At 38.5% G+C, this 22,286-nt stretch overlaps 1 protein-coding gene across 2 annotated transcripts in view; it reads left to right on the top strand.

Annotated features, from left to right (window-relative positions):
* The first annotated feature begins 654 nt into the window (after positions 1 to 654).
* fat2 (FAT atypical cadherin 2) overlaps positions 655 to 22,286 on the top strand; it is a 112,701-nt gene continuing 91,069 nt past the window's right edge. For both annotated transcript variants that reach the window (XR_009120410.1, XM_058058907.1), the window contains exons 1-3: positions 655 to 856; positions 15,132 to 18,385; positions 21,665 to 21,976. Coding sequence is in view for 1 of the 2 variants with exons in the window: in XM_058058907.1 (XP_057914890.1) it covers positions 15,154 to 18,385; positions 21,665 to 21,976 (3,544 nt within the window). In the remaining variant the exon portion in view is untranslated. The remainder of the gene's footprint in view (positions 857 to 15,131; positions 18,386 to 21,664; positions 21,977 to 22,286) is intronic.

Genomic DNA, 22,286 nt, shown 5'->3' with positions numbered 1-22,286 from the left:
GGGAATAAAATCAAAATACTCTGGGAATAAAGTCATAATATTAGAGGAAGAAAATATTTAAAAAAATATTTAAGAAAAAAGTTGAAAAACTGTAAATATTTGGAAAAATTGCAAGGGTGAAGTTGATATGAATAATGTATTTTTTTCACCGATACAATATATATATATATATATATATATATATATATATATATATATATATAAAACTTTCACTTTTCACTATGTGGCCCTCACTGGCAAACTCCTGCAATCCCGAAAAGAAAGAAAAGGAACCCAGAAGTGTTTTTCCCATTTTTAAATTAATAATTTTAATTAATAATAATAATTAATAATAATAATAAAAATTAATGTTATTTTTTTTAATTGCAATTTTTTTTTTAATTGCTAATTGTCATTCCTCGATGAGATCCAAGTGTTCTCATATCCTGACGGAATCGAAGTGAATGGAACTTGCCTTGAAAAGTAAAACAATCATTAAGAACTACAGCATCAACACGCTGTCCTGGACGGGGGCCCAACGGCCTGCAGGCGCTTGGGGGGGGGGGTTGGGATTTTGACAATCTGGGCAAAAGGTGTGTGTGTGTGTGTGTGTGTGTGTTGTCAGAGGAGGGACCGGGTGAGAAGAGGGTGGAGATGACAGGACTCCAGAGGGCGTGTCTTTGCCTGTGAAGGCAGTTAGAAGTTGAGGTTGTCTTCAGTAGGAATCAAACTCGGGGCTGCTCCCAAACATCGTTCACGTGGACTTTTTTTTTACCACCCAACCAAACATGGAGCGAGCACGCCTGCCGCCTCGGATCACCAACGTTCCTCAGGTGTGAGAGAGAAAAACGGAAAATATTCCAAGATCTGATATCAGGTAAGTTTGATACCCGATACTTTACTATGACACGGAATGAAGTACATGTACACGACTCGTACACGTGGACTCGGACTAGTATTATCGGTGAAAGTCCTGTTATTAAAATCTTTAAAAAATCTTTAAAATTTTTTAAAATTTTTTGCAAATGTTCTTTTCTGAATATTATGACTTTATTTCCAAAAAAATGACTAATTTTTCCAAAATGTCAACTTTAATTATTTATTTTCTCATAATATTGTGGCTTAAAAAATAACATTAATAATTCTTTACTATTCAACTTCATGCTACTAAAATCATAATAAAAAATATTTAGTTTATTATAGTAAATTTACATTTTTTCGCAAAAGAATTTTTTTTTTACTTATTTTTTACTTAACAACAGTATTTAAATTTTCTCCTTGTAAATTATTTTGTGTAATATTTAGACTTTATTCCGGTCTTATTTTAACAATTTCCTGAAAGTAATTTTCCAATTTTTTGTTTCTCATATAAAAAACATATTTTATTATATTTCAACTTTATGCTAAAAAAATGATGTACTTTTTCTCATAATATTAGATTATTTTTGTAAAATGATAAAAAAAATATTTTCCTGTCAGATTACAAATTTTTTTCTCTTAATTTTTTTTTACTTTATTCTAATTTTTCCATGTTTGCTTTTATTGTTGTTTTTTTAAGTTTCAGTTTCAGTTTTTTATTTTAACAATTTCCTCAAACTCATTTTCCAAGAATTACAATTTTGTTTCTTTCAACTTTATACTACGAAAATGATGTACTTTTCTCATAATGTTAGATTATTTTCGTAAAATGATAAAAAATATTTTCCTGTCAGATTACAAATTTTTTTCTCTTAATTTTTTTTACTTTATTCAAATTTTCCATGTTTGCCTTTATTGTTGTTTTTTTTTTTTAGTTTCCTTATTGTATGTGCCAGGGGCCAAAAAAAAAAAAACAGGCCGCAAAATGGCCCCCTGGCCACACTTTGGACACCTCTGATTTAGCCAGACTTTAGTCCGATCTTCATCAATGAGATACTGGACTTGTAATCTCAATGATAGCAAAGCTATGCTAAGCTAACCTGAGCAAAATGTGTGTGGCGTGTAGCCCCCCCGGGGGGGTTGACAAGGAGGCCGTTTGAGGGGTCGTTAGACGGGGGGTCAAGAAGAGGATGTGAAGACGGCGGCCATAAAGGATGGTTAGATGCGGATAACGGACAAACTGCTTAAAATACTCGAAAAAATTACTCGATTTGTTACGCAAGAGCGAGTCGCAAAAAAAGGATTCGATCATTTCAGTTTTGGTTTGAGACTCTTTAAATTTGAACGACTCCCAACACATTTTATGGGCCAGCCTAAAATCCTTGGTGATTTATCGCAGGCCATCTGTCCGTAGTGGGGGGGGGGGGGGGGGTGTGGGGGGTGGGGGGGTGTCCAAACATTTTTCCTCCAGCGAGGGCCACATAGTAAAAAATGAGGACAATTTTTGACATATTTTGTAAAGCAACATGTGTAGATATTTACATATTTTCCTCATAATATTCCAAGTCAATTCATGTAAAATGGTGATTTTTTAATATCAAAATATTTTTTTCATATTTTAACTTTAGTTCTTATTTTTTTCATTTTTTTTTGCTGTTTTCATTTTCCAACTATTTCAACTTCCTTCTTAAATTTTTTTTAAATTTTTTTAAAATGGCTTTATTTCTGTTTTTTTTTTTTTTTTTGCTGTTTTAATTTCCCAACTATTTCAACTTCCTTCTTAAAATTTTTTTCATTTAAAAAAAAAATGGCTTTATTTCTGATTTTTAAAAAAAAAATTTCGGCTGTTTTAATTTTTTTAATTTCAACTTCATTCTTAATTTTAAAAAAAAATATATTAAAAATGGCTTTATTTCTGTTTCTTTAAATTTTTTTGCTGTTTTAATTTTCCAACTATTTCAACTTCCTTCTTAAATGTTTTTAAAAAATTTTTTAATGGCTTTATTTCTGTTTTTTTTTTTTAATTTTTGCTGTTTTAATTTTCCAACTATTTCAACTTCCTTCTTAAAAATGTTTTCATTTTTTTTAATGGCTTTATTTCTGATTTTTTTTTCCAATTTTTTTGCTGTTTTAATTTTCCAACTATTTCAACTTTCTTCTTAAAATTTTTTCAATTTTTTTTAAATGGCTTTATTTCTGTTTTTTTTTTAATTTTTTGGCTGTTTTAATTTTCCAACTATTTCAACTTTCTTCTTAAAATTTAATTTTTTTTTTTAAAAAACAATTTCTCTAAAAATGTAGACTTTATTCCAGTAGTATAATAAAATTTCCCCAACCTGATTTTCACTTTTATTAGTTAAATTATATTATATTATATATATCTGCCAGCTGTAAATGGCCTCGGGGCCGCACTTTGGACACCCGTGGTCTCATATCGCTGATTCCAAATTGGGGTGGATTGGGTAAAGTCCCAAGCAGGAGTTAGTTAAACATATAATCCGGACTTCAGGCATGGGTTCAAAAGACGTTTGATTGACAGGGTTTTGTGGGGATCAGTAAAACTGGAAGTGGGGGGGGGGGTCATTATTTTTAACGATTCACGGGGGGTTGGCTGACTCGTCCTTTCAGACACTTTGATGGTTAATGGCGAAGCATGGAATTCGGGCGCTAATCCACAGCCGCCACGTACTTCCTGTGTACTTTTATTCACATAATATTTTGACTTTATTCTCCCCAATATTATAAATTTTTCTACAACCTAATTACCCGAAAAGGAAAACTTTATTCGTTGTTTAATTATTTTTCATAGTATTACGTTTTTTCTTTTAAAATTGGTGACGATGATTATTATTTTTCCTCAAATATTTTGACTTTATTCTTGTAAAATGACTTGTTTTTTGTATATTTTTTGTAGTCTTGTTAATTTTTTGGGCTACTGGGGCGTAGTCCAATAAAAAAAAGCAGCTACGGCCCAATGGCCCCCATGCCACAGTTTGGACACACTGACTTAAGCTCATTGCCCTTTCAGACACTTTGATGGTTAATGGCGAAGCATGGAATTCGGCCGCTAATCCACAGCCGCCACGTACTTCCTGTGTACTTTTATTCACATAATATTTTGACTTAATTTTCCCAATATTAGAAATTTTTCTGCAACCTAATTACCCGAAAAGAAAAACTTTATTCGTTGTTTAATTATTTTTCATAGTATTATGTTTTTTCTTTTAAAATTGGTGATGATGATTATTATTTTTCCTCATATATTTTGACTTCATTCTTCCAATATTATAAATTTTTCTGCAACCTAATTTCCTGAAAAGAAAAACTTTATTCGTTGTTTAATTATTTTTCATAGTATTACATTTTTTCTTTTAAAATTGGTGACAATGATTATTATTTTTCCTCATATATTTTGACTTTATTCTTGTAAAATGGCTTGTTTTTTGTATATTTTTTTGTATATTTTTCTGGAACCTAATTATCCGAAAAGGAAAACTTTATTTGTTGTTTAATTATTTTTCATAGTATTAAGTCTTTTCTTTTAAAATTGGTGACTATTTTTATTATTTTTCCTCATATATTTTGACTTCATTCTCCCAATATTATAAATTTTTCTGCAACCTAATTACCCGAAAAGGAAAACTTTATTCGTTGTTTAATTATTTTTCATAGTATTACGTTTTTTCTTTTAAAATTGGTGACTATGATTATTATTTTTCCTCATATATTTTGACTTTATTCTTGTAAAATGGCTTGTTTTTTGTATATATTTTTTTTATATTTTTCTGGAACCTAATTATCCGAAAAGGAAAACTTTATTTGTTGTTTAATTATTTCATAGTATTACATCTTTTCTTTTAAAATTGGTGATGATGATTATTATTTTTCCTCATATATTTTGACTTCATTCTCCCAATATTATAAATTTTTCTGCAACCTAATTACCTGAAAAGAAAAACTTTATTCGTTGTTTAATTATTTTTCATAGTATTATGTTTTTTTTTTTTTTAATTGGTGACTATTTTTATTATTTTTCCTCATATATTTTATTTTGACTTTATTCTTGTAAAATTGTTTTTTGTGTTATTTTTTAAATTCTTTTTAATTGTTTGGGCTACTGGGGCGTAGTCCAATAAAAAAAGCAGCTACGGACCAATGGCCCCCATGTCACAGTTTGGACACCACTGACTTATTTTTAAATTTCATTATAAATAAACCATATTTCATCATTTTTGACCGGAGTCCAGCCAGGACCGGTCCATTTATAACACCTCATGAGAGAGGTCTGACCTCTGACCCCCGTCCAGATAGGGGTCATCTGGTAACCTCACACCGACACAATCCCTGTGATGGGATCCGACACCCACACGCTCTCACTCACATTCAGATCCTCCTTAAGATTTCAGCCACTTTAAGGACACACAAGCATCAGCGCCAACACTTTCCGATATGGGATTCTGGAATGTTGGAGTTTTTCGACTCTTGTTGAGTCATGACATGTTTTTCAATGAGAGGACTTGGATTGTAAATTGTGGAGGGGAGGTGAAAGGTCAGAGGCATGCAGTGATGGATGCCATGCAGGACAACACGCTAATAAAACTGGGAGAACAAGTCGGATGTGGAGTTCATCTCAGGAATCCGGAAGAATGAGGGAAAAGGCTTTTTTTTTCCCATCAAGTCTTGAATGAAGGAGGATTTATTCCAGCAGAAGACATTGAATGCTAATTTTCCAATTTCTGCTGATTTTGTTTTTAGTTTTTTAGTTTTTTTAATTTGTAATGTTTTTCATTTGAAATTTTTGAATTTTTTTTTTTGTTGCCATTTTTGGTTGTTGTTTTTTTATTTCTTCTTTCTTCATGCAAATCTCCCGCAAATTACTTTATTTGTTGTTTTGTTTGTTTTCTCATAAAATTACAAACTTCAAAAAAATTTTTTTTTTAATATATAATGCTATTTTTTGATAATATTACAAAAATATTCTCAAAAAATTGCAACTTTTTTCTGTTAGCGCACAACTTTTTTTTCTTTGTATTTTCAATGTATTTTTGTACATTGAATGCTGATTTTCACATTTTTGCTGATTTTGTTTTTAGTTTTCTTGTTAAATTATAGTTTGAATGTGGCACATGACAATAAAAAAGAAACAGCCACGTCCCGTAGTTGGCCCCCAGGCTTCACTTTGGACACCCCAGGTGAATTTACAGTCTGTGTGGTGCAGTCCCTTGTGTTATTTTTAAAATACAAATTAAAATAATAATAATAATAATAATAATTTCTTTTTAAATTTGTAATTTTTTTCATTTGAAATTTTTGAAAAAAAAATTTTTTAAACATTTTTTTCCCATTTTCGGTTTTTGTTTTTTTTAATTTCTTCTTTCTTCATGCAAATCTCCCCCAAATTACTTTATTTGTTGTTTTGTTTGTTTTCTCATAAAATTACAACCTTCAAAAAAAATTTTTTTTAATATATGATGCTATTTTTTGGATAAAATTACAAAAATATTTTCGCAAAATTGCAACTTTTTTCTGTTAGAGCACAACTTTTTTTTCTTCGTATTTTCAATGTATTTTTGTACATTGAATGCTGATTTTTCTATTTTTGCTGATTTTGCTTTTAGTTTTCTTGTTAAATTATAGTTCAAATGTGCCACAAGACAATAAAAAAGAAACAGCCACGTCCCGTAGTTGGCCCCCAGGCTGCACTTTGGACACCCCAGGTGAATTTACAGTCTGTGTGGTGCAATCCCTTGTGTTATTTTTGGTTATTTTTTAAATACAAATTAAAATAATAATAATAATAAAAAAAATTAATTTGTAATTGAAAAAAATTTTTTTTTGCCATTTTTGGTTGTTGTTTTTTTATTTCTTCTTTCTTCATGCAAATCTCCCGCAAATTACTTTATTTGTTGTTTTGTTTGTTTTCTCATAAAATTACAACCTTCAAAAATTTTTTTTTTAAATATATGATGCTATTTTTTGATAAAATTACAAAAATATTTTCGCAAAATTGCAACTTTTTTTTACTTCGTGTTTTCAATGTTTTTGTACATTGAATGCTGATTTTGCTTTTAGTTTTCTTGTTAAATTATAGTTAGAATGTGCCACAAGACGTTAAAAAAGAAGCCGTAGTTGGCCCTCAGGCTGCATTTTGTACACCCTTGTTGGATTTACAGTCCGTGTGATGAAGTCCATTGTGTTATTTTTAGTTGCACCGTGAGTGAGTGTGTATTTCTAAGGTCAAGTATGCCAGCATGCAAGCTAATTATGATTCCGCCTTTTCCTGAAAACACTTTGTTCTGATTCTGATTGGCCGAGAGGTCATCAGAGATGTTTTTTAGCTATTTTTTTTTTGTCTTTGTGCTCCATAAAAAATAATAGTTAGGAATTTGGACCGGTACCATGCACGGATGTTTCCAAGCAAGTCCTGACACAGACGAGATGTTTCACATGAACTCTACGTTCATGCGAAAACGATAAGGACCTGCTCAGCTTCATGTGGGCTCCTCGGCTGTCATGTGACCTCGTAGATTGTAAAGGAAAAAAAAAACTGCTATCAATCGGAAGGTTTTTGGGAAGCAAAGTGAGAGAATGGAGCTGTAGAAGGTCCTGGGAATGATGAGGGCGACGGAGAAATGCGATCCAGGAAGCTGCGGTTCAACATGTGGCTGCAGGTTGTTACCTGGATCTCACAATGTGTGTGTGTGTGTGTGTGTGTGTTTGTGTGTGTGTGTGTGTGTGCCCCGCAGGCCCGAAAGAGCCCCAATGGGGACTATCAATCATCATTTTTAGCGGTATTTATGTTTGCACACAAACTTACGCTACTTTCGGAAATCACCACTTTCTCATTTAATGCAACAACAATAACAACGCACTAAATCAAGTGGTCTCAAACTCAATTTACTTGGGGGGGGGGGGCACTGGAGCTCGGGTCTGGGTGAGACTGGGCCGCATCAGGTTTTCAAAAAAAAAAAAAAAACGCATTTAATGTGGTCCTGTGGGCCACATTTGGCCCGCGGGCCGCGTGTTTGAGACCCCTGCCATACAGCATCCATATCAAAATTGCGGGGGGGGCACCAACATTAAACTTTCATATCAAGGCGGGGGCCAAAAAACTAGTGTCCTGCGTGCCACATTTGGCCCGCGGGCCGCGTGTTTGAGACCCCTGCCATACAGCATCCATATCAAACTTGCTGGGGGGGGGGGCACTAACATTAAACTTTCATATCAAGGCGGGGGGCCTCAAACTCGTGTCCTGCGGGCCACATTTGGCCCGCGGGCCACATGTTTGAGACCCCTGCCATACAGCATCCGTATCAAACTTGCACGGGGGGCGCGCTAACATTAAACTTTCATATCAAGGCGGGGGGCCTCAAACTGGTGTCCTGCGGGCCACATTTGGCCCGCGGGCCGCGTGTTTGAGACCCCTGCCATACAGCATCCATATCAAACTTGCGCGGGGGGCGCACTAACATTAAACTTTCATATCAAGGCGGGGGGCCTCAAACTAGTCTCCAGCGGGCCACATTTGGCCCGCGGCCCGCATGTTTGAGACCCCTGCCATACAGCATCCGCATCAAACTTGCGCGGGCCGCACTAACATTAAACTTTCATATCAAGGCGGGGGGCCTCAAACTCGTGTCCTGCGTGCCACATTTGGCCCGCGGGCCGTGTGTTTGAGACCCCTGCCATACAGCATCCGTATCAAACTTGCGCGGGGGGCGCACTAACATTAAACTTTCATATCAAGGCGGGGGGCCAAAAAACTAGTGTCCTGCGTGCCACATTTGGCCCGTGGGCCGCGTGTTTGAGACCCCTGCCATACAGCATCCATATCAAACTTGCGCGGGCCGCGCTAACATTAAACTTTCATATCAAGGCGGGCCGCGTGTTTGAGACCCCTGCACTAAATCATTATTTACACTTTATCTAGGGCTCTCAAACACGCGGCCCGCGGGCCAAATGTGGCCCGCAGGACACCAGTTTGAGGCCCCTGCCATACAGCATCCGTATCCAACTTGTGCGGGGGCCGCACTAACATTAAACTTTCATGTCAAGGCGGGGGTCTCAAACACGTGGCCCGCGGGCCACATTTGGCCCGCAGGACACCACTTTGAGGCCCCTGCCATACAGCATCCATATCCAACTTGCGCGGGCCGCACTAACATTAAACTTTCATGTCAAGGCGGTGGTCTCAAACATTAATTTTTTATTATTAATTATTAATAGTCGAATGATTGACTATTGATGAATGAAGTATTATTTCAATATACTGTAGTTATTATCAAGTATATCGTAGACGGTATCTGCCCATATTGTCAAGTCCAAAACATTCAACTGATGGGTGAATTAATTATAATTAAATATAGTTGCAGTTCAAATGATTACATATAATATACAGTAATTCAAATATATGATATAGTGTAATTTGAAAATAAATTATTTATTGATTAATTAATTATTATTTAATTCGTTGTAATCAAAAAATATATAAAATATAAAATTTTGTGTTTGCTATTTATAAAAAATATTTCATTTGAGTTACTTTTTGTATTTATTGATTTTTTATTATTAATTATTAATAGTCGAATAACTGACTATTGATAATGAAGTATTATTTCAATATACTTAAATTATTTATTGATGAATGAATTATTATTTAAATAGTTGTATTCAAAATATATACAAAATATAGAATTTAGCATTTACTATTTATAAGAAATATTTCATTTGAATTACTTTTTGTATTTATTGATTTTTTATTATTAATTATTAATAGTCGAATAATTGACTATTGATAATGAAGTATTATTTCAATATACTATAGTTATTATCAAGTATATCAAGTATATCGTAGACAGTATCTGCCCATATTGTCAAGTCCACTCTGAGTCATATGATATGATCTCAAACAAATGACTGCTTTTTTTTGCTGCACGCCGTGTTTACACGGTAAACACTCGTGTGTGGACTCCGAGTGGGCCGCGACGCCCCCAGCCGGCTTAATGGCGTCGGAAAAAAGGCACGGGAGCCAGATGAGGATGGATTAGACCCAAATTGAAAACACGCAACAATAATGACTTCCATTGGAGGCTAATGAACGCTGTCGGCCGTGTAATGGATGGCGTACATCGGCGGCGTCATGATGCTCGTTAACGCCCGCACACACAACCGTGGAAGGGGGCGGCGTGTTTGCTTATTTATACTCATATTTAGCTATTTACCGGAATGCTGGAGTGCGGACATATTTAAAGTTTTTGGATAGTTTTTTAGATAAAGTGTAAATAATGATTTAGTGCAGGGTGTCTCAAACACGCGTGAAAAAATTAATAAATACAAAAAGTAATTCAAATGAAATATTTGTTATAAATAGTAAACACTAAATTCTATATTTTGTAAATATTTTGAATACAACTATTTAAATAATAATTCTTTCATCAATAAATAAATTATTTACAAATGACACTATATCATACATTTGAATGACTGTATATCATATGCAATCATTTGAACTGCAACTATATTTAATTAAAAAGACCATCATAATAAAAGTAGAATATGGTGGTGGTAGTGTGATGTGATGTGGTGGGCCGTCTGTTGTTGACCTCAAGTACTACTACTACTTCTAATAGTACTACTACTAATAATAATAGAAGCAGGCAGTCCATTCAACAGTAAGAAAAGGCAGATTAAGGTAAAGCGTCTGTGACTGCGTCCCGATTACACAATTCCTTAAATCTGCCCTGAAACCCAAACAGTGACCCGACGGCGCTAATCTGATCACGTCTCACCACGTCCCGTGATAAAAAGCCCCCATGGCCGTCACCCTCCGCTGACGCTTCTAGCGCCAGCCGACCCGGAGAGACGATGGCTTGGCTGGCTGGATGTACGGCGACCGGCGAATGTTTGCACGGGAACATCCGAAGAGACAGATAGCAGCGGGATATGCATCGGGATCGACACGGCACAACTCTATCCGGTCGTCTTGAAAGAAATAAATTTATTTTTATGTATACATAAAAGTAAATTCTAAATAATTCTAAAATGATTATAAAAATAATTCTAAAATTTTCTAAAAAATTCTGAATAAATTATAATTTTTTTTAAATGTATTATATTCATAGTGCTATCCTGCCGCTAGCAATATTCTGGCATTTGAAGCACTTTTTTTTGTAGTAAGCAATACTGACTGTACCCGCTTACTTGTAGGTTAACTGTACCCGCTTACTTGTAGGTTAACTGTACCCGCTTACTTGTAGGTTAGCTGTACCCGTTTACTTGTAGGTTAGCTGTACCCGCTTACTTGTAGGTTAGCTGTACCCGCTGACTTGTAGGTTAACTGTACCAGCTTACTTGTAGGTTAACTGTACCCGTTTACTTGTAGGTTAACTGTACCCGCTTACTTGTAGGTTAACTGTACCCGTTTACTTGTAGGTTAACTTTACCCGCTGACTTGTATGTTAACTGTACCCGCTTACTTGTAGGTTAGCTGTACCAGCTTACTTGTAGGTTAACTGTACCCGCTTACTTGTAGGTTAACTGTACCCGCTTACTTGTAGGTTAACTGTACCCGCTTACTTGTAGGTTAACTGTACCCGCTTACTTGTAGGTTAGCTGTACCCGCTTACTTGTAGGTTAGCTGTACCCGCTTACTTGTAGGTTAGCTGTACCGGCTTACTTGTAGGTTAACTGTACCCGCTTACTTGTAGGTTAGCTGTACCCGCTTACTTGTAGGTTAGCTCTACCCGCTTACTTGTAGGTTAACTGTACCCGCTTACTTGTAGGTTATCTGTACCCGCTTACTTGTAGGTTAGCTGTACCCGCTTACTTGTAGGTTAACTGTACCCGCTGACTTGTAGGTTAACTGTACCCGCTTACTTGTAGGTTAACTGTACCCGCTTACTTGTAGGTTAACTGTACCCGCTTACTTGTAGGTTAACTGTACCCGTTTACTTGTAGATTAACTGTACCCGTTTACTTGTAGGTTAACACAGAAAAAAACAAAGATTTCAAACATCATCCCGCTTTTTTTCGCTCACTCAATCCAGTTTTTGTCTTTATCAACACTCTTATCCATGGTAACGAGGGTTCAATTCCACCCTCGGCCATCGGTTTCCTCCCACATTCCAAAAACATGCTAGGTTAATTAATTAGCGACTCCAAATTGTCCATAGGTATGAATGTGAGTGTGAATGGTTGTTTGTCTATATGTGCCCTGTGATTGGCTGGCTGGCCACCAGTCCAGGGTGGACCCCGCCTCTTGCCTGAAAACAGCTGGGATAGGCTCCAGCATGCCCATTACTCTTGTGAGGGTAAAAAATGAATGGGGGGCTGCACGGCTGTGGAGTGGTTAGCCCGCAGCTAGGAGACCCGAGTTCAATTCCACCCTCGGCCATCTCTGTGTGGAGTTTGCATGTTTTCCCCGTGCATGCGTGGGTTTTCTCCGGGTTTTCCGGTTTCCTCCCACATTCCAAAAACATGCTAGGTTAATTGATTGGTCGAGTGGGCAAGTGGTTAGCGTGCAGACCTCACAGCTAGGAGACCAGTGTTCAATTCCACCCTCGGCCATCTCTGTTTGGAGTTTGCATGTTTTTTTCCTGTGCATGCGTGGGTTTTCTCTGGGTTTTACGGTTTTCTCCCACATTCCAAAAACATGCTAGGTTAATTCATTGGTCGAGTGGTTAACGCGGAGACCTCACAGCTAGGAGACCAGGTTTCAATTCCACCCTCGGCCATCTCTGTGTGGAGTTTGCATGTTCTCCCCGTGCATGCGTGGGTTTTCTTCGGGTTTTCCGGTTTCCTCCCACATTCCAAAAACATGCTAGGTTAATTAATTGGTCGAGTGGTCAAGTGGTTAGCACGCAGACCTCACAGCTAGGAGACCAGTGTTCAATTCCACCCTAGGCTATCTCTGTGTGCATGGTTTTTCCTGTGCATGTGTGGGTTTTCTCCGGGTTTTCCGGTTTCCTCCCACATTCCAAAAACATGCTAGGTTAATTAATTGGTTAAGTGGTCAAGTGGTTAGCGTGCAGACCTCAGGGCTAGGAGACCAGGGTTCAATTAATGTGTTAATTAATATTGTGTCATACTCGACACAAAAGCAGATCAGGTCTGAAATTGGATTCAATTTGAATTCCAACGTAGTATTCTTCCACCGTTTCCGCCAAATAAAACGTCATCTTTGAATCGTATGAACGCCGTCGTCTTTGTCTGCATTTCACGCAGCAGCACAAAGCTGCAGTTTACACGTAGATCACAAACACATCGCCACATGCGGAGTCGTCCTCCCGAGTCGTAATCCGCAAACGGATCGCTGTGATGATTTAGCAGAAATCATCTAAGTCGTAACTTGTTGCCGGTGTTAGTCTGTCAGTGGAATAATTACCAGAAGACATGAAGCTACCACCTGTCTGAAAATGAAAACGCTCCCAGGCAGCTTTTTTTTTTTTTTTTTTCTCTTCTGGAACGCCGTGCTGCGCTCGGTCAAAGCAAGTCGGAACAAGAGTCCGATGCCATTGTGTTTGATTTTGTTGCCTTTGGCTGACTGGAGGCTTGGTCGACTCACACTAGAGTATAAAGTGTGCACAACTGTGGAGGCGCAAGCTGATTCTTCTCTTTGTCAAAGTACACCATCGGGGGGAAAACAAGTAGTACTTCAACCTTGACTCGGAATCGCTTCAAATCATTCCGTATGCATAAATCGCATTATATTATTCATATAGAATCAATTCACCGCATTGAGCGTTCGGCTCATTTCCATATGTATTCATTAAAACACATGCACTTCATATTCATAGCAGTACCTGAAGTACGTACGCATTCATTTATAGAATACCTAAAACACAATATATAACATATAATTGTATTTATGCTCAGTAAATATTGTACATAAAATACCTGTGCCACAATTTATGCTTCATAATTCATAATATGCTACAATCTAATTGCTTATAAATTGCCTATGCTGAGAGCTATTTCTTTATAAAGTGCGTAAATAAGTACTAAATATACGACTAAAGTGCTAGTGCTAATCTATACTAGCAGTACTGATTACTCAGTATTAGTTTTTTGCAAAACTCTTGTACACAGGGGTGTACCAAGTGGGGGCCATGGGGCCAATTACAGTGGGGTCTGTTTCTTTATTGGCTCGTTCTAAAAATATACACTACCGCTCCAAAGTTTGGGAAGACTTGGAAATGTTTTTGTGTTAAACTAAACACTCTCAGATATTTGTGCAGCGTTTTTGTGTCCTTGTTAGACCCAGTTTGTGCTGCTCTCTGAAGGGAGTAGTTAACAGCATGGTAAGAGATTTTAGTTTTAGTTTCGATTTTTAGATGGCTTTTCTAATCATCTATTAATTTAATAATTGAAAAAAACAGCAAAAATGGAAAAATAAACCAAAATAAAGTCAAAATACTGAGACAAAAAAGTTGTACCATAATGACGTTTTTTTAATTAACAAAATGAATGAAATGAGCGGTAGTGTAATTTAATAAGAAAAACCCCCAGCAAAAATGGAAAAAATAAACCAAAATAAAGTAAAAATACTGAGACAAAAAAATTTGTACCATAAAGACGTTTTTTTAAATTAACAAAATTAATGAAATAAATGAAAAAACAGGTGTAATTTTATGAAAATAAAGTCAACATCCCTTTAGTAGCATAAAGCTGATATATTAAAAAAAAATTTTTTTTTTAAAAGTTGTAATTTTATGACAAACAAAACAAATAAAGTTTTTAAAGTTCATAAGAAAAAGTTATATTACTGAAATAAAGTCAAAATATTACAATACGTCACAGCAGTTTTCAGGAAGACATAGGAGGTTTTGATACAAAGCATAGTGGCGGTTGCAAAAGTTGTCATTTTATGACAAACAAAATAAATAAAGTTATTAAAGTTCATAAGAAAAAGTTATATTACTGAAATAAAGTGAAAATATTACAATAGGTCACAGCAGTTTTCGGGAAGACATAGGAAGTTTTGATACAAAGCAGAGTGACGGTTGTAAAAGTTGTCATTTTATGACAAACAAAATAAATAAAGTTTATTGGAAAACGTTATGTTACTGAAATAAAGTCAAAATATTACAATAAATAATATACGAGAAGAAATATTCATAAAGAAATGTAATAAAAACAGCTCGGATTTTACGACAATAAAGTCAAAATATTGCAAAAGTGTTTGGTGATGTCAATGCTAACCGCTAACACTATGTACTGTAAAAGTAAAAAAAAAAATCAAGTAAAATACTTCCATCATGTACTTTAAAACACGTTTTTTTGTGTTTCCCTTCCAGGATCCGAAAGCTATTCCCAAAAATGGCCTCATCGGCAGCAACCCTGCTAGCTTTAGCGACAATCCTGCTAAGCGTCACGCAATGTCAAAGTGTGGTGGCGAAGCTAAAAGCCCGCCCCCCGCTGAGATTCACGCACCATCTTTACAACGTCACCATCAACGAGAACTCCCCGCCGCGCACCTACGTGGCGACGCCGGTGAAGATGGGAATCGAGATGGCAGATCGATTTTGGCAAATCAAATATTCGCTCGTTTCCGGGGATGACGCTGACCTTTTTCAAGCGGAGGAAGTCAAAGTCGGCGATTTTTGTTTCCTGAGGCTAAAAACTCGAGGAAGCATCTCCGCACCGCTCAACCGAGAAGTCAGGGACATGTACACGCTAACCGTGGAGGCCACGGAAAGGACTTCGGAATTCCAAGCCAAGACTAAAGTGTTTGTTCGGGTTGTTGACACCAACGACCTTAAACCGCTTTTCTACCCCGCTTCGTACAACGTCGCCATCAACGAAGACGCTCCATTGCAGTCTAGCGTCGCTAAGGTTAGCGCTACGGACGGCGATATCGGCAGCAACGCCGACTTTTATTATTCCTTCACCGTCAGATCTCATCCGTTTGTCGTCGATCCTTTCAGCGGCGCCATTAGCCTCTTCAGGAAACTCAACTTCACCCGCACGAATAGATACGATCTCACGGTTTTAGCCGAGGACCGAACCAAAAAAATATCCGGTGTTCAGAAATTCGGGAACGTCGCCAAGGTTACCGTGAAAGTTCAAAAATCCGCTATGTTGTCTCCGGTTATTAAGTCTCCGTCTGCGCCTTCGGTATCCGCAGACGGTACGGTCACTATCAGCGTCCACGTCCAAGCGGGACTTAAACCCGTCGAATCGTTAAGCGTCATTGACGGTGATCCTCATCGATACTTTGAAGTAATCCCTTTGGGATCACAGGGGAACCACTTCCAAGTGGTCTCAACCAAAAACATAATCTGGTCGCAAAGTCCATTTGGACTTAATCTGTCCCTTCAAGCTAAAGACAGAAGTTCTCCGAGTTTGCTATCTCCTGTTGCAAAAATCCACATTCCGACTTTTAATTACATTCCGATAGCATTCCTAGAAGACACCTACATTGTCCGTCTCAGTGAGATTTCCCCGCCGAAAACATTTGTCGTGAAAGTTTCAGTCAACCGCGACGACGTGACTTATAGCATCAAAAGTAATCCAGATACCTCGAAATTCAAGATCAACCCCAAAACCGGAGTCATAACAACCAGGGAGTCGTTCGATTACGAGAGTCAGATTCGTTATGAGTTCGATGTAATGGCGAATGAAGGCGAAGCCGAGACTCACGTCGTGGTTGAGATCACCGACGAAAACGACAACAACCCGAACTTTAAGATGACTTCCTATCGCGCGACGGTGGACGAAAACATCGCGGTCGGTAGCAGTATTTTAAAAATAGAAGCCACCGACAACGACGGAGCGGAAAATGGATTCGTAACGTATTCGATTTCCAACTCAGACGTCTTGCCTTTTATAATAGACCCGTTCACCGGTGTTATCTCGACATCGGAATACTTGGATTACGAATTGATGAAACGTTGGTACCATTTAAGAGTCTGGGCGTCAGACAGCGGCGAACCGTTCAACCGGGTCAGCGAATGCCCCGTAACGATTACGATTAACAACATAAACGATAACATTCCTCGATTTGAGAGAATCGACTGCAACATCACTATACCTCCGGATCTCGAAGTCGGTAACAGCATCGTTGAACTCTCCGCTATCGATTTAGACGAACTGCAACAGCTGAGCTACGTCATCGAATCCGGCAACGAGCTCCAAATGTTTGGTATTGATTCCGCATCGGGGGAGGTCACCCTTAAGCAAGGCATCCCACCGGGAGTAAATTCATTCAATTTAGGAGTTGTGGCCTCAGACGGAGAGAATCACTCCGAGGAAACCGTTGTCAGGGTAACGGTTACCAGCAGAGGCGATGAGACAACAATTCGCTGTCGGGAAACGGGTATTTTCAAACAGATCAAAGATAAACTGATAGAGTCCATTAAGCCGATTTGGACCGACACCGACGAAGACATCTTCTCAGGAACTCACATCACTAACAGTCACTCACCTAAGTTTGATCCCGGTATTCCCAGTTCAATTGATATTCCGGAGAACCAACCGCTGGAATCCGCGATACTTCAATTCAAGGCCTCGGACCACGACACGGGTTTTAATGGCATGCTCGTTTATGGCATCTCAAGCGGGAATGACGAAGGGTGTTTCTCCGTTGACACCGTCTCCGGAGATCTCCGTCTTCTGTGTCCGCTGGACAGGGAATCTAAGGAGTTCTACATCTTGAATATAACCGTGTATGACTTGGGAACGCCGCAAAAATCTGCGTGGAAGTTGCTAGCGGTGAACGTGCTCGATATCAATGATAACGCTCCTACGTTCGATCAACCCAGATATGTGGTACGCATCCCCGAGAACACAGAACTGGACTCGGTTGTTTTTACAGCTCGAGCTACAGATCCGGATGCGGACTCAAGCGGGAACGTCAATTACTCACTTCTAACTTCTAATGACATGTTTCGGATCGATGAAGTGAGCGGCGAGGTGATAGTGACGGCTCATTTGGATCGAGAAACTTCGCCGAGACACGACCTCTGGATTGAAGCCAGGGATCAATCCCGACTCGATGCCTCGATGTCCTCCAGTCTTCACCTTGTGGTGGTGCTACAGGACGTCAATGATAATCCGCCGACGTTTGTACCAAAGATCTACAAAGTCAAAGTTCCTGAGGATGTCCCGGTTGGGACCTTACTGGTCTGGGTTGAGAGTGTGGACTTAGATGTTGGTAGTGGCGGTCTAGTGACGTACAATCTAAAGAATACAGAGAGTGGGATCTTCCAACTTGATGCATCCACCGGTGCCTTGACACTCGAGAAGGAACTGGACTTTGAAAGGCGTCCTTCTTATAATCTCACAATCCGGGCAGTGGACCACGGTCTTCCAAGATCCCTGTCGTCATCGTGTTTTGTTGAGATTGAGGTTTTGGATGTGAATGAGAATCTCCATGAGCCGATCTTCACCGAGTTTGTGTACGAGACCGGAGTGGAAGAAGACGCGGCTGTAGGGACGTCGGTGCTGACCGTGACGGCTTCGGACAAAGACCTCGGTAGAGATGGAGTCATCAGGTACCACATCCATGACGGTTCCGGTCTGGGAGTGTTCGCCATTGATGAGGAAACAGGTAAGAAATTGATTTTAATCATATAAAAATATCAAAAACACGTACGGCGACGCCGGAGGCTTACCGGCTTCCGATTTGATTCCGCTTACTTTAACTTCCTGTCTTCTCTTCGCACCTTGTTCTGTTTTTTGACACCCACACCGCTTGTTGATGCTGATCCTTCTTTGGGAAGATGTGTCATCCACACAAACATAAGCGTAGACTTAATCCTTTTGATGCTTCCTGAACTGATCTGAACTCAAAGTGATGGCCCAGCCAGGTTTTGAACCTCGACTCAAACGTGAAAGTCATGGATTTCCAACAAAAACAGTTTATTGCTGGAGTGGCAATAAAGTAATGAAATATGAAACAATGAACTCAATCTAGTCTGGACACCACCCTGGTGGGGCCTTCCAGGCATGCCCAGCAAGTAGGAGGCCGACTTAGGACCGGCTGGACGGATTACGTCTTCCAGCTGTTCTGGGAACGCTTTGGTGTCCTCCCGATGGAACTGGAGGATGTGGCCGGGGACAGGAAGTCTGGGGTTTTCTACTGAGACAACCGCCCTTGTGAGCCGGGCCCCCGAATAAGCGGAAAAAAACAGTAGAATGGATGGTTAGTTCGAGTCCTGGGCAGTAAGTGGGGTTGCCCGAATCAGGCGGGTTTCAGAAGGAAGTTTGTAGCTAACAAAAATGCGACACAAAACGGGAACTCGGGTCTGGAGGAACCAGGAAGCATGATCTGGTGTCTTCTTGGCCTGGATGAAGGTTTTATGTGAATCCTCTTGCATGGTCCTTTCGAGTCCAGGGCGGTCCGTGGGGCTGCCCGAATCAGGCGGCTTACAGAAAGAAGCTTGTAGCTAACAAAAATGCGACACAAAACGGGAACTCGGGTCTGGAGGAACCATGAAGCATGATCTGGTGTCTTCTTGGTCTGGACGAAGGGTTTATGTGAATCCTCTTGCCTGGTCCTTTAGAGTCCAGGGCGGTACGTGAGGCTGCCCGAATCAGGCGGGTTACAGAAGGAAGTTTGTGCCTAACAAAAACCAGACATGACTAGGGAACTCGGGTCTGGAGGAACCGTGAAGCATGATCTGGTGTCTTCTTGGTCTGGATGAAGGGATTATGAATTATGTGAATTGACGATGGTACCATCTTGCCTGGTCCTTTTGAGTCCAGAACGGTACGTGGGGCTGCCCGAATCAGGCGGCTTACAGAAGGAACCTTGTACCTAACAAAAACAAGACACGAATAGAGAACTCAGGTCTGGAGGAACCCATGGTCGCAGAGGAACCATGAAGCATGATCTGGTGTCTTCTTGGCCTGGATGAACGGTTTACGAATTATGTGGGTCTGCCCGAATCAGGCGGGTTACAGAAGGAAGCTTGTCGCTAACAAAAATGCGACACGAAACGGGAACTCGGGTCTGGAGGAACCATGAAGGATGATCTGGAGTCTTCTTGGCCTGGATGAAGGGCTTATGTGAATCCTCTTGCCTGGTCCTTTCGAGTCCAGGGCGGTTCGTAAGGCTGCCCGAATCAGGCGGCTTACAGAAGGAAGCTTGTAGCTAACAAAAACGAAACACAAAACGGGAACTCGGGTCTGGAGGAACCCATGGTCGCAGAGGAACCATGAAGCATAATCTGGTGTCTTCTTGGCCTGGATGAACGGTTTACGAATTATGTGGGTCTGCCCGAATCAGGCGGTTTACAGAAGGAAGTTTATAGCTAACAAAAATGAGAAACGAAACGGGAACTCGGGTCTGGAGGAACCATGAACCATGATCTGGAGTCTTCTTGGCCTGGATGAAGGTCTTGTGAATTATATGAATTGTCGATGGTACCATCTGTACACCGCCCCAATCACTGGACTCGGCTGTCTGAATGAAACTGAGGGAAAAACTGAAACTGACCAAAGTTAGACCATGACGGTCTACTCAACTAACTCATCCTAATATTAATAATAATAATAATACGACATAATAATGCTGCAGATCAGGTTCATTTTTATTCTATTCCGATGTGGTTTCTCCTGTTAGGACGGTCTGACACGGGCACGCTTACACAACAGGATATTCCTCTGGGCTTGGACAAGGTGGTTTGTCTATTTTTTCCATCAGCATATCTTTCACAGAGGAGGCCCCCGCGACCCCTCAACAAATGATGGCGCATTCCATTAGCCTGCTGCTGCACTTATGCCTCAGATAAAATCAGGGCAAATTGAGTTCCCTGTCAAACAGGAACGATGCTCGGAACAAAAAACCCTCAGGATATCAAAACGCTTCAGGAGGAATATTTGTAGAAAATGGATTGATTGGCACGTTTTTTTAAGATGGGTGTGAAAGTTGGAATGGGAATATGGACGCTGAGTCCCGACTTAATTGTTTGTCTTACAGAAAGTTCCTCACTACTGGCTTTATTCAGCTTAAAAATAAAAATAAAAATAAAAATAAAAATAAAAATAAAAATAAAAATAAAAATAAAAATAAAAATTAATAAAAAAAATTACATTATATTAGGAAAGCAGGAAGTGAACAAATGTAACAGTTACCCGCGAGGACAACCGTTGTTTCACGGCATGGCTAAAAATTGGCTTAAAATTAAAAGTATTAAAAAAGTCATTAAAAAAACTTAAATTATATTAGGAAAGCAGGAAGTGAACAAATGTTGTTTCACGGCATGGCTACTGGACAATGTTTTTAAGCTATGATATTTTTATAGCATAAGCAAAGCATAGAAAAATATGCCTTTTGTCATCTGTTTGCTTTATTCAGCTTAAAATTAAAATTAAAATTAAAAAAATATTTAAAAAAAATATTTTTAAAAAATAAAAAAAAAACTTAAATTATATTAGGAAAGCAGGAAGTGAACAAATGTTGTTTCACGGCATGACTACTGGAAATTTTTCAAGCATAGACAACGTTTTTAAGCTATGATATTTTTTATATAAAAGCATATAAAAATAATAAATAATCATATAAAATTAATAAAAAAAATTAATTTATATTTGGAAAGCAGGAAGTGAACAAATGTAACAGTTACATCACCCACGAGGACAACCTTTATTTTATGGCACGGCTACTGGAAATTTTTCAAGCATAGATGACATTTTTAAGCTATGATAGTTTTTATAATTTTTTTCATAAATATTTTTTATTCAGTAAATTAAAATTAAAATTAAAATTAAAATTGTACCGTCGACTTAGAAATAAGTCTAACAATGCTTGGCCTTGATTAATAATGAATAATCAGTTTTTAATGAACAATCAGTTCTGACTTTGCCCCCCCTTTATGTCCCACAGGAGTGATCCGAACGTCTCAGAAGATGGATCGGGAGAAAGTTCCTCACTACTGGCTTTCTGTCTATGTCACGGACCTGGGAACCGAACCTCTGTCCTCGTGGACGCATGTCTACTTGGACGTCCTGGACGTCAACGATAACGCTCCAGAGCTTTCCCAGCCGGTGTACTTTGCATCCGTCCGGGAGAACTTGGGAGCGGTCAAGTCCGTCATCCAGGTCTCGGCCACTGATGCGGACGCGTCGTCTGAGGATAAACTTTCCTTCCAGATACCGGAATCTCATCAGACGTACTTTGGCATCGATGCCCAAACAGGTAAATAACAAGTAGAGGATGCTGGTTTATTTATCAATTTTATTATATTATATATAATAAATTATATTTATCAATTTTATTGAAAAATATTTCTGACCCAAAATATTTTTATAAATACATAAAATCTAAAAACAAATTGACAAATAAATAGTTGTATAAAACATAACATAGAAATCAATAAAATACAATAAAATATTACTAATGAATTGCTAAATAAATATGATTTTCTCCAAATATATAATAAATAAATAATCAGTTTCCATCCTTTTTTTATACCGCTTGACCTCACAAATATAAATACATAAAATAA

This window comes from Doryrhamphus excisus, chromosome 2 (assembly GCF_030265055.1).
Source record: "Doryrhamphus excisus isolate RoL2022-K1 chromosome 2, RoL_Dexc_1.0, whole genome shotgun sequence".
Classification (NCBI taxonomy): Eukaryota; Metazoa; Chordata; class Actinopteri; order Syngnathiformes; family Syngnathidae; genus Doryrhamphus; species Doryrhamphus excisus.
Note: the sequence above shows the minus strand (reverse complement) of the source record. Positions and strands in the feature narration are given on the sequence as shown.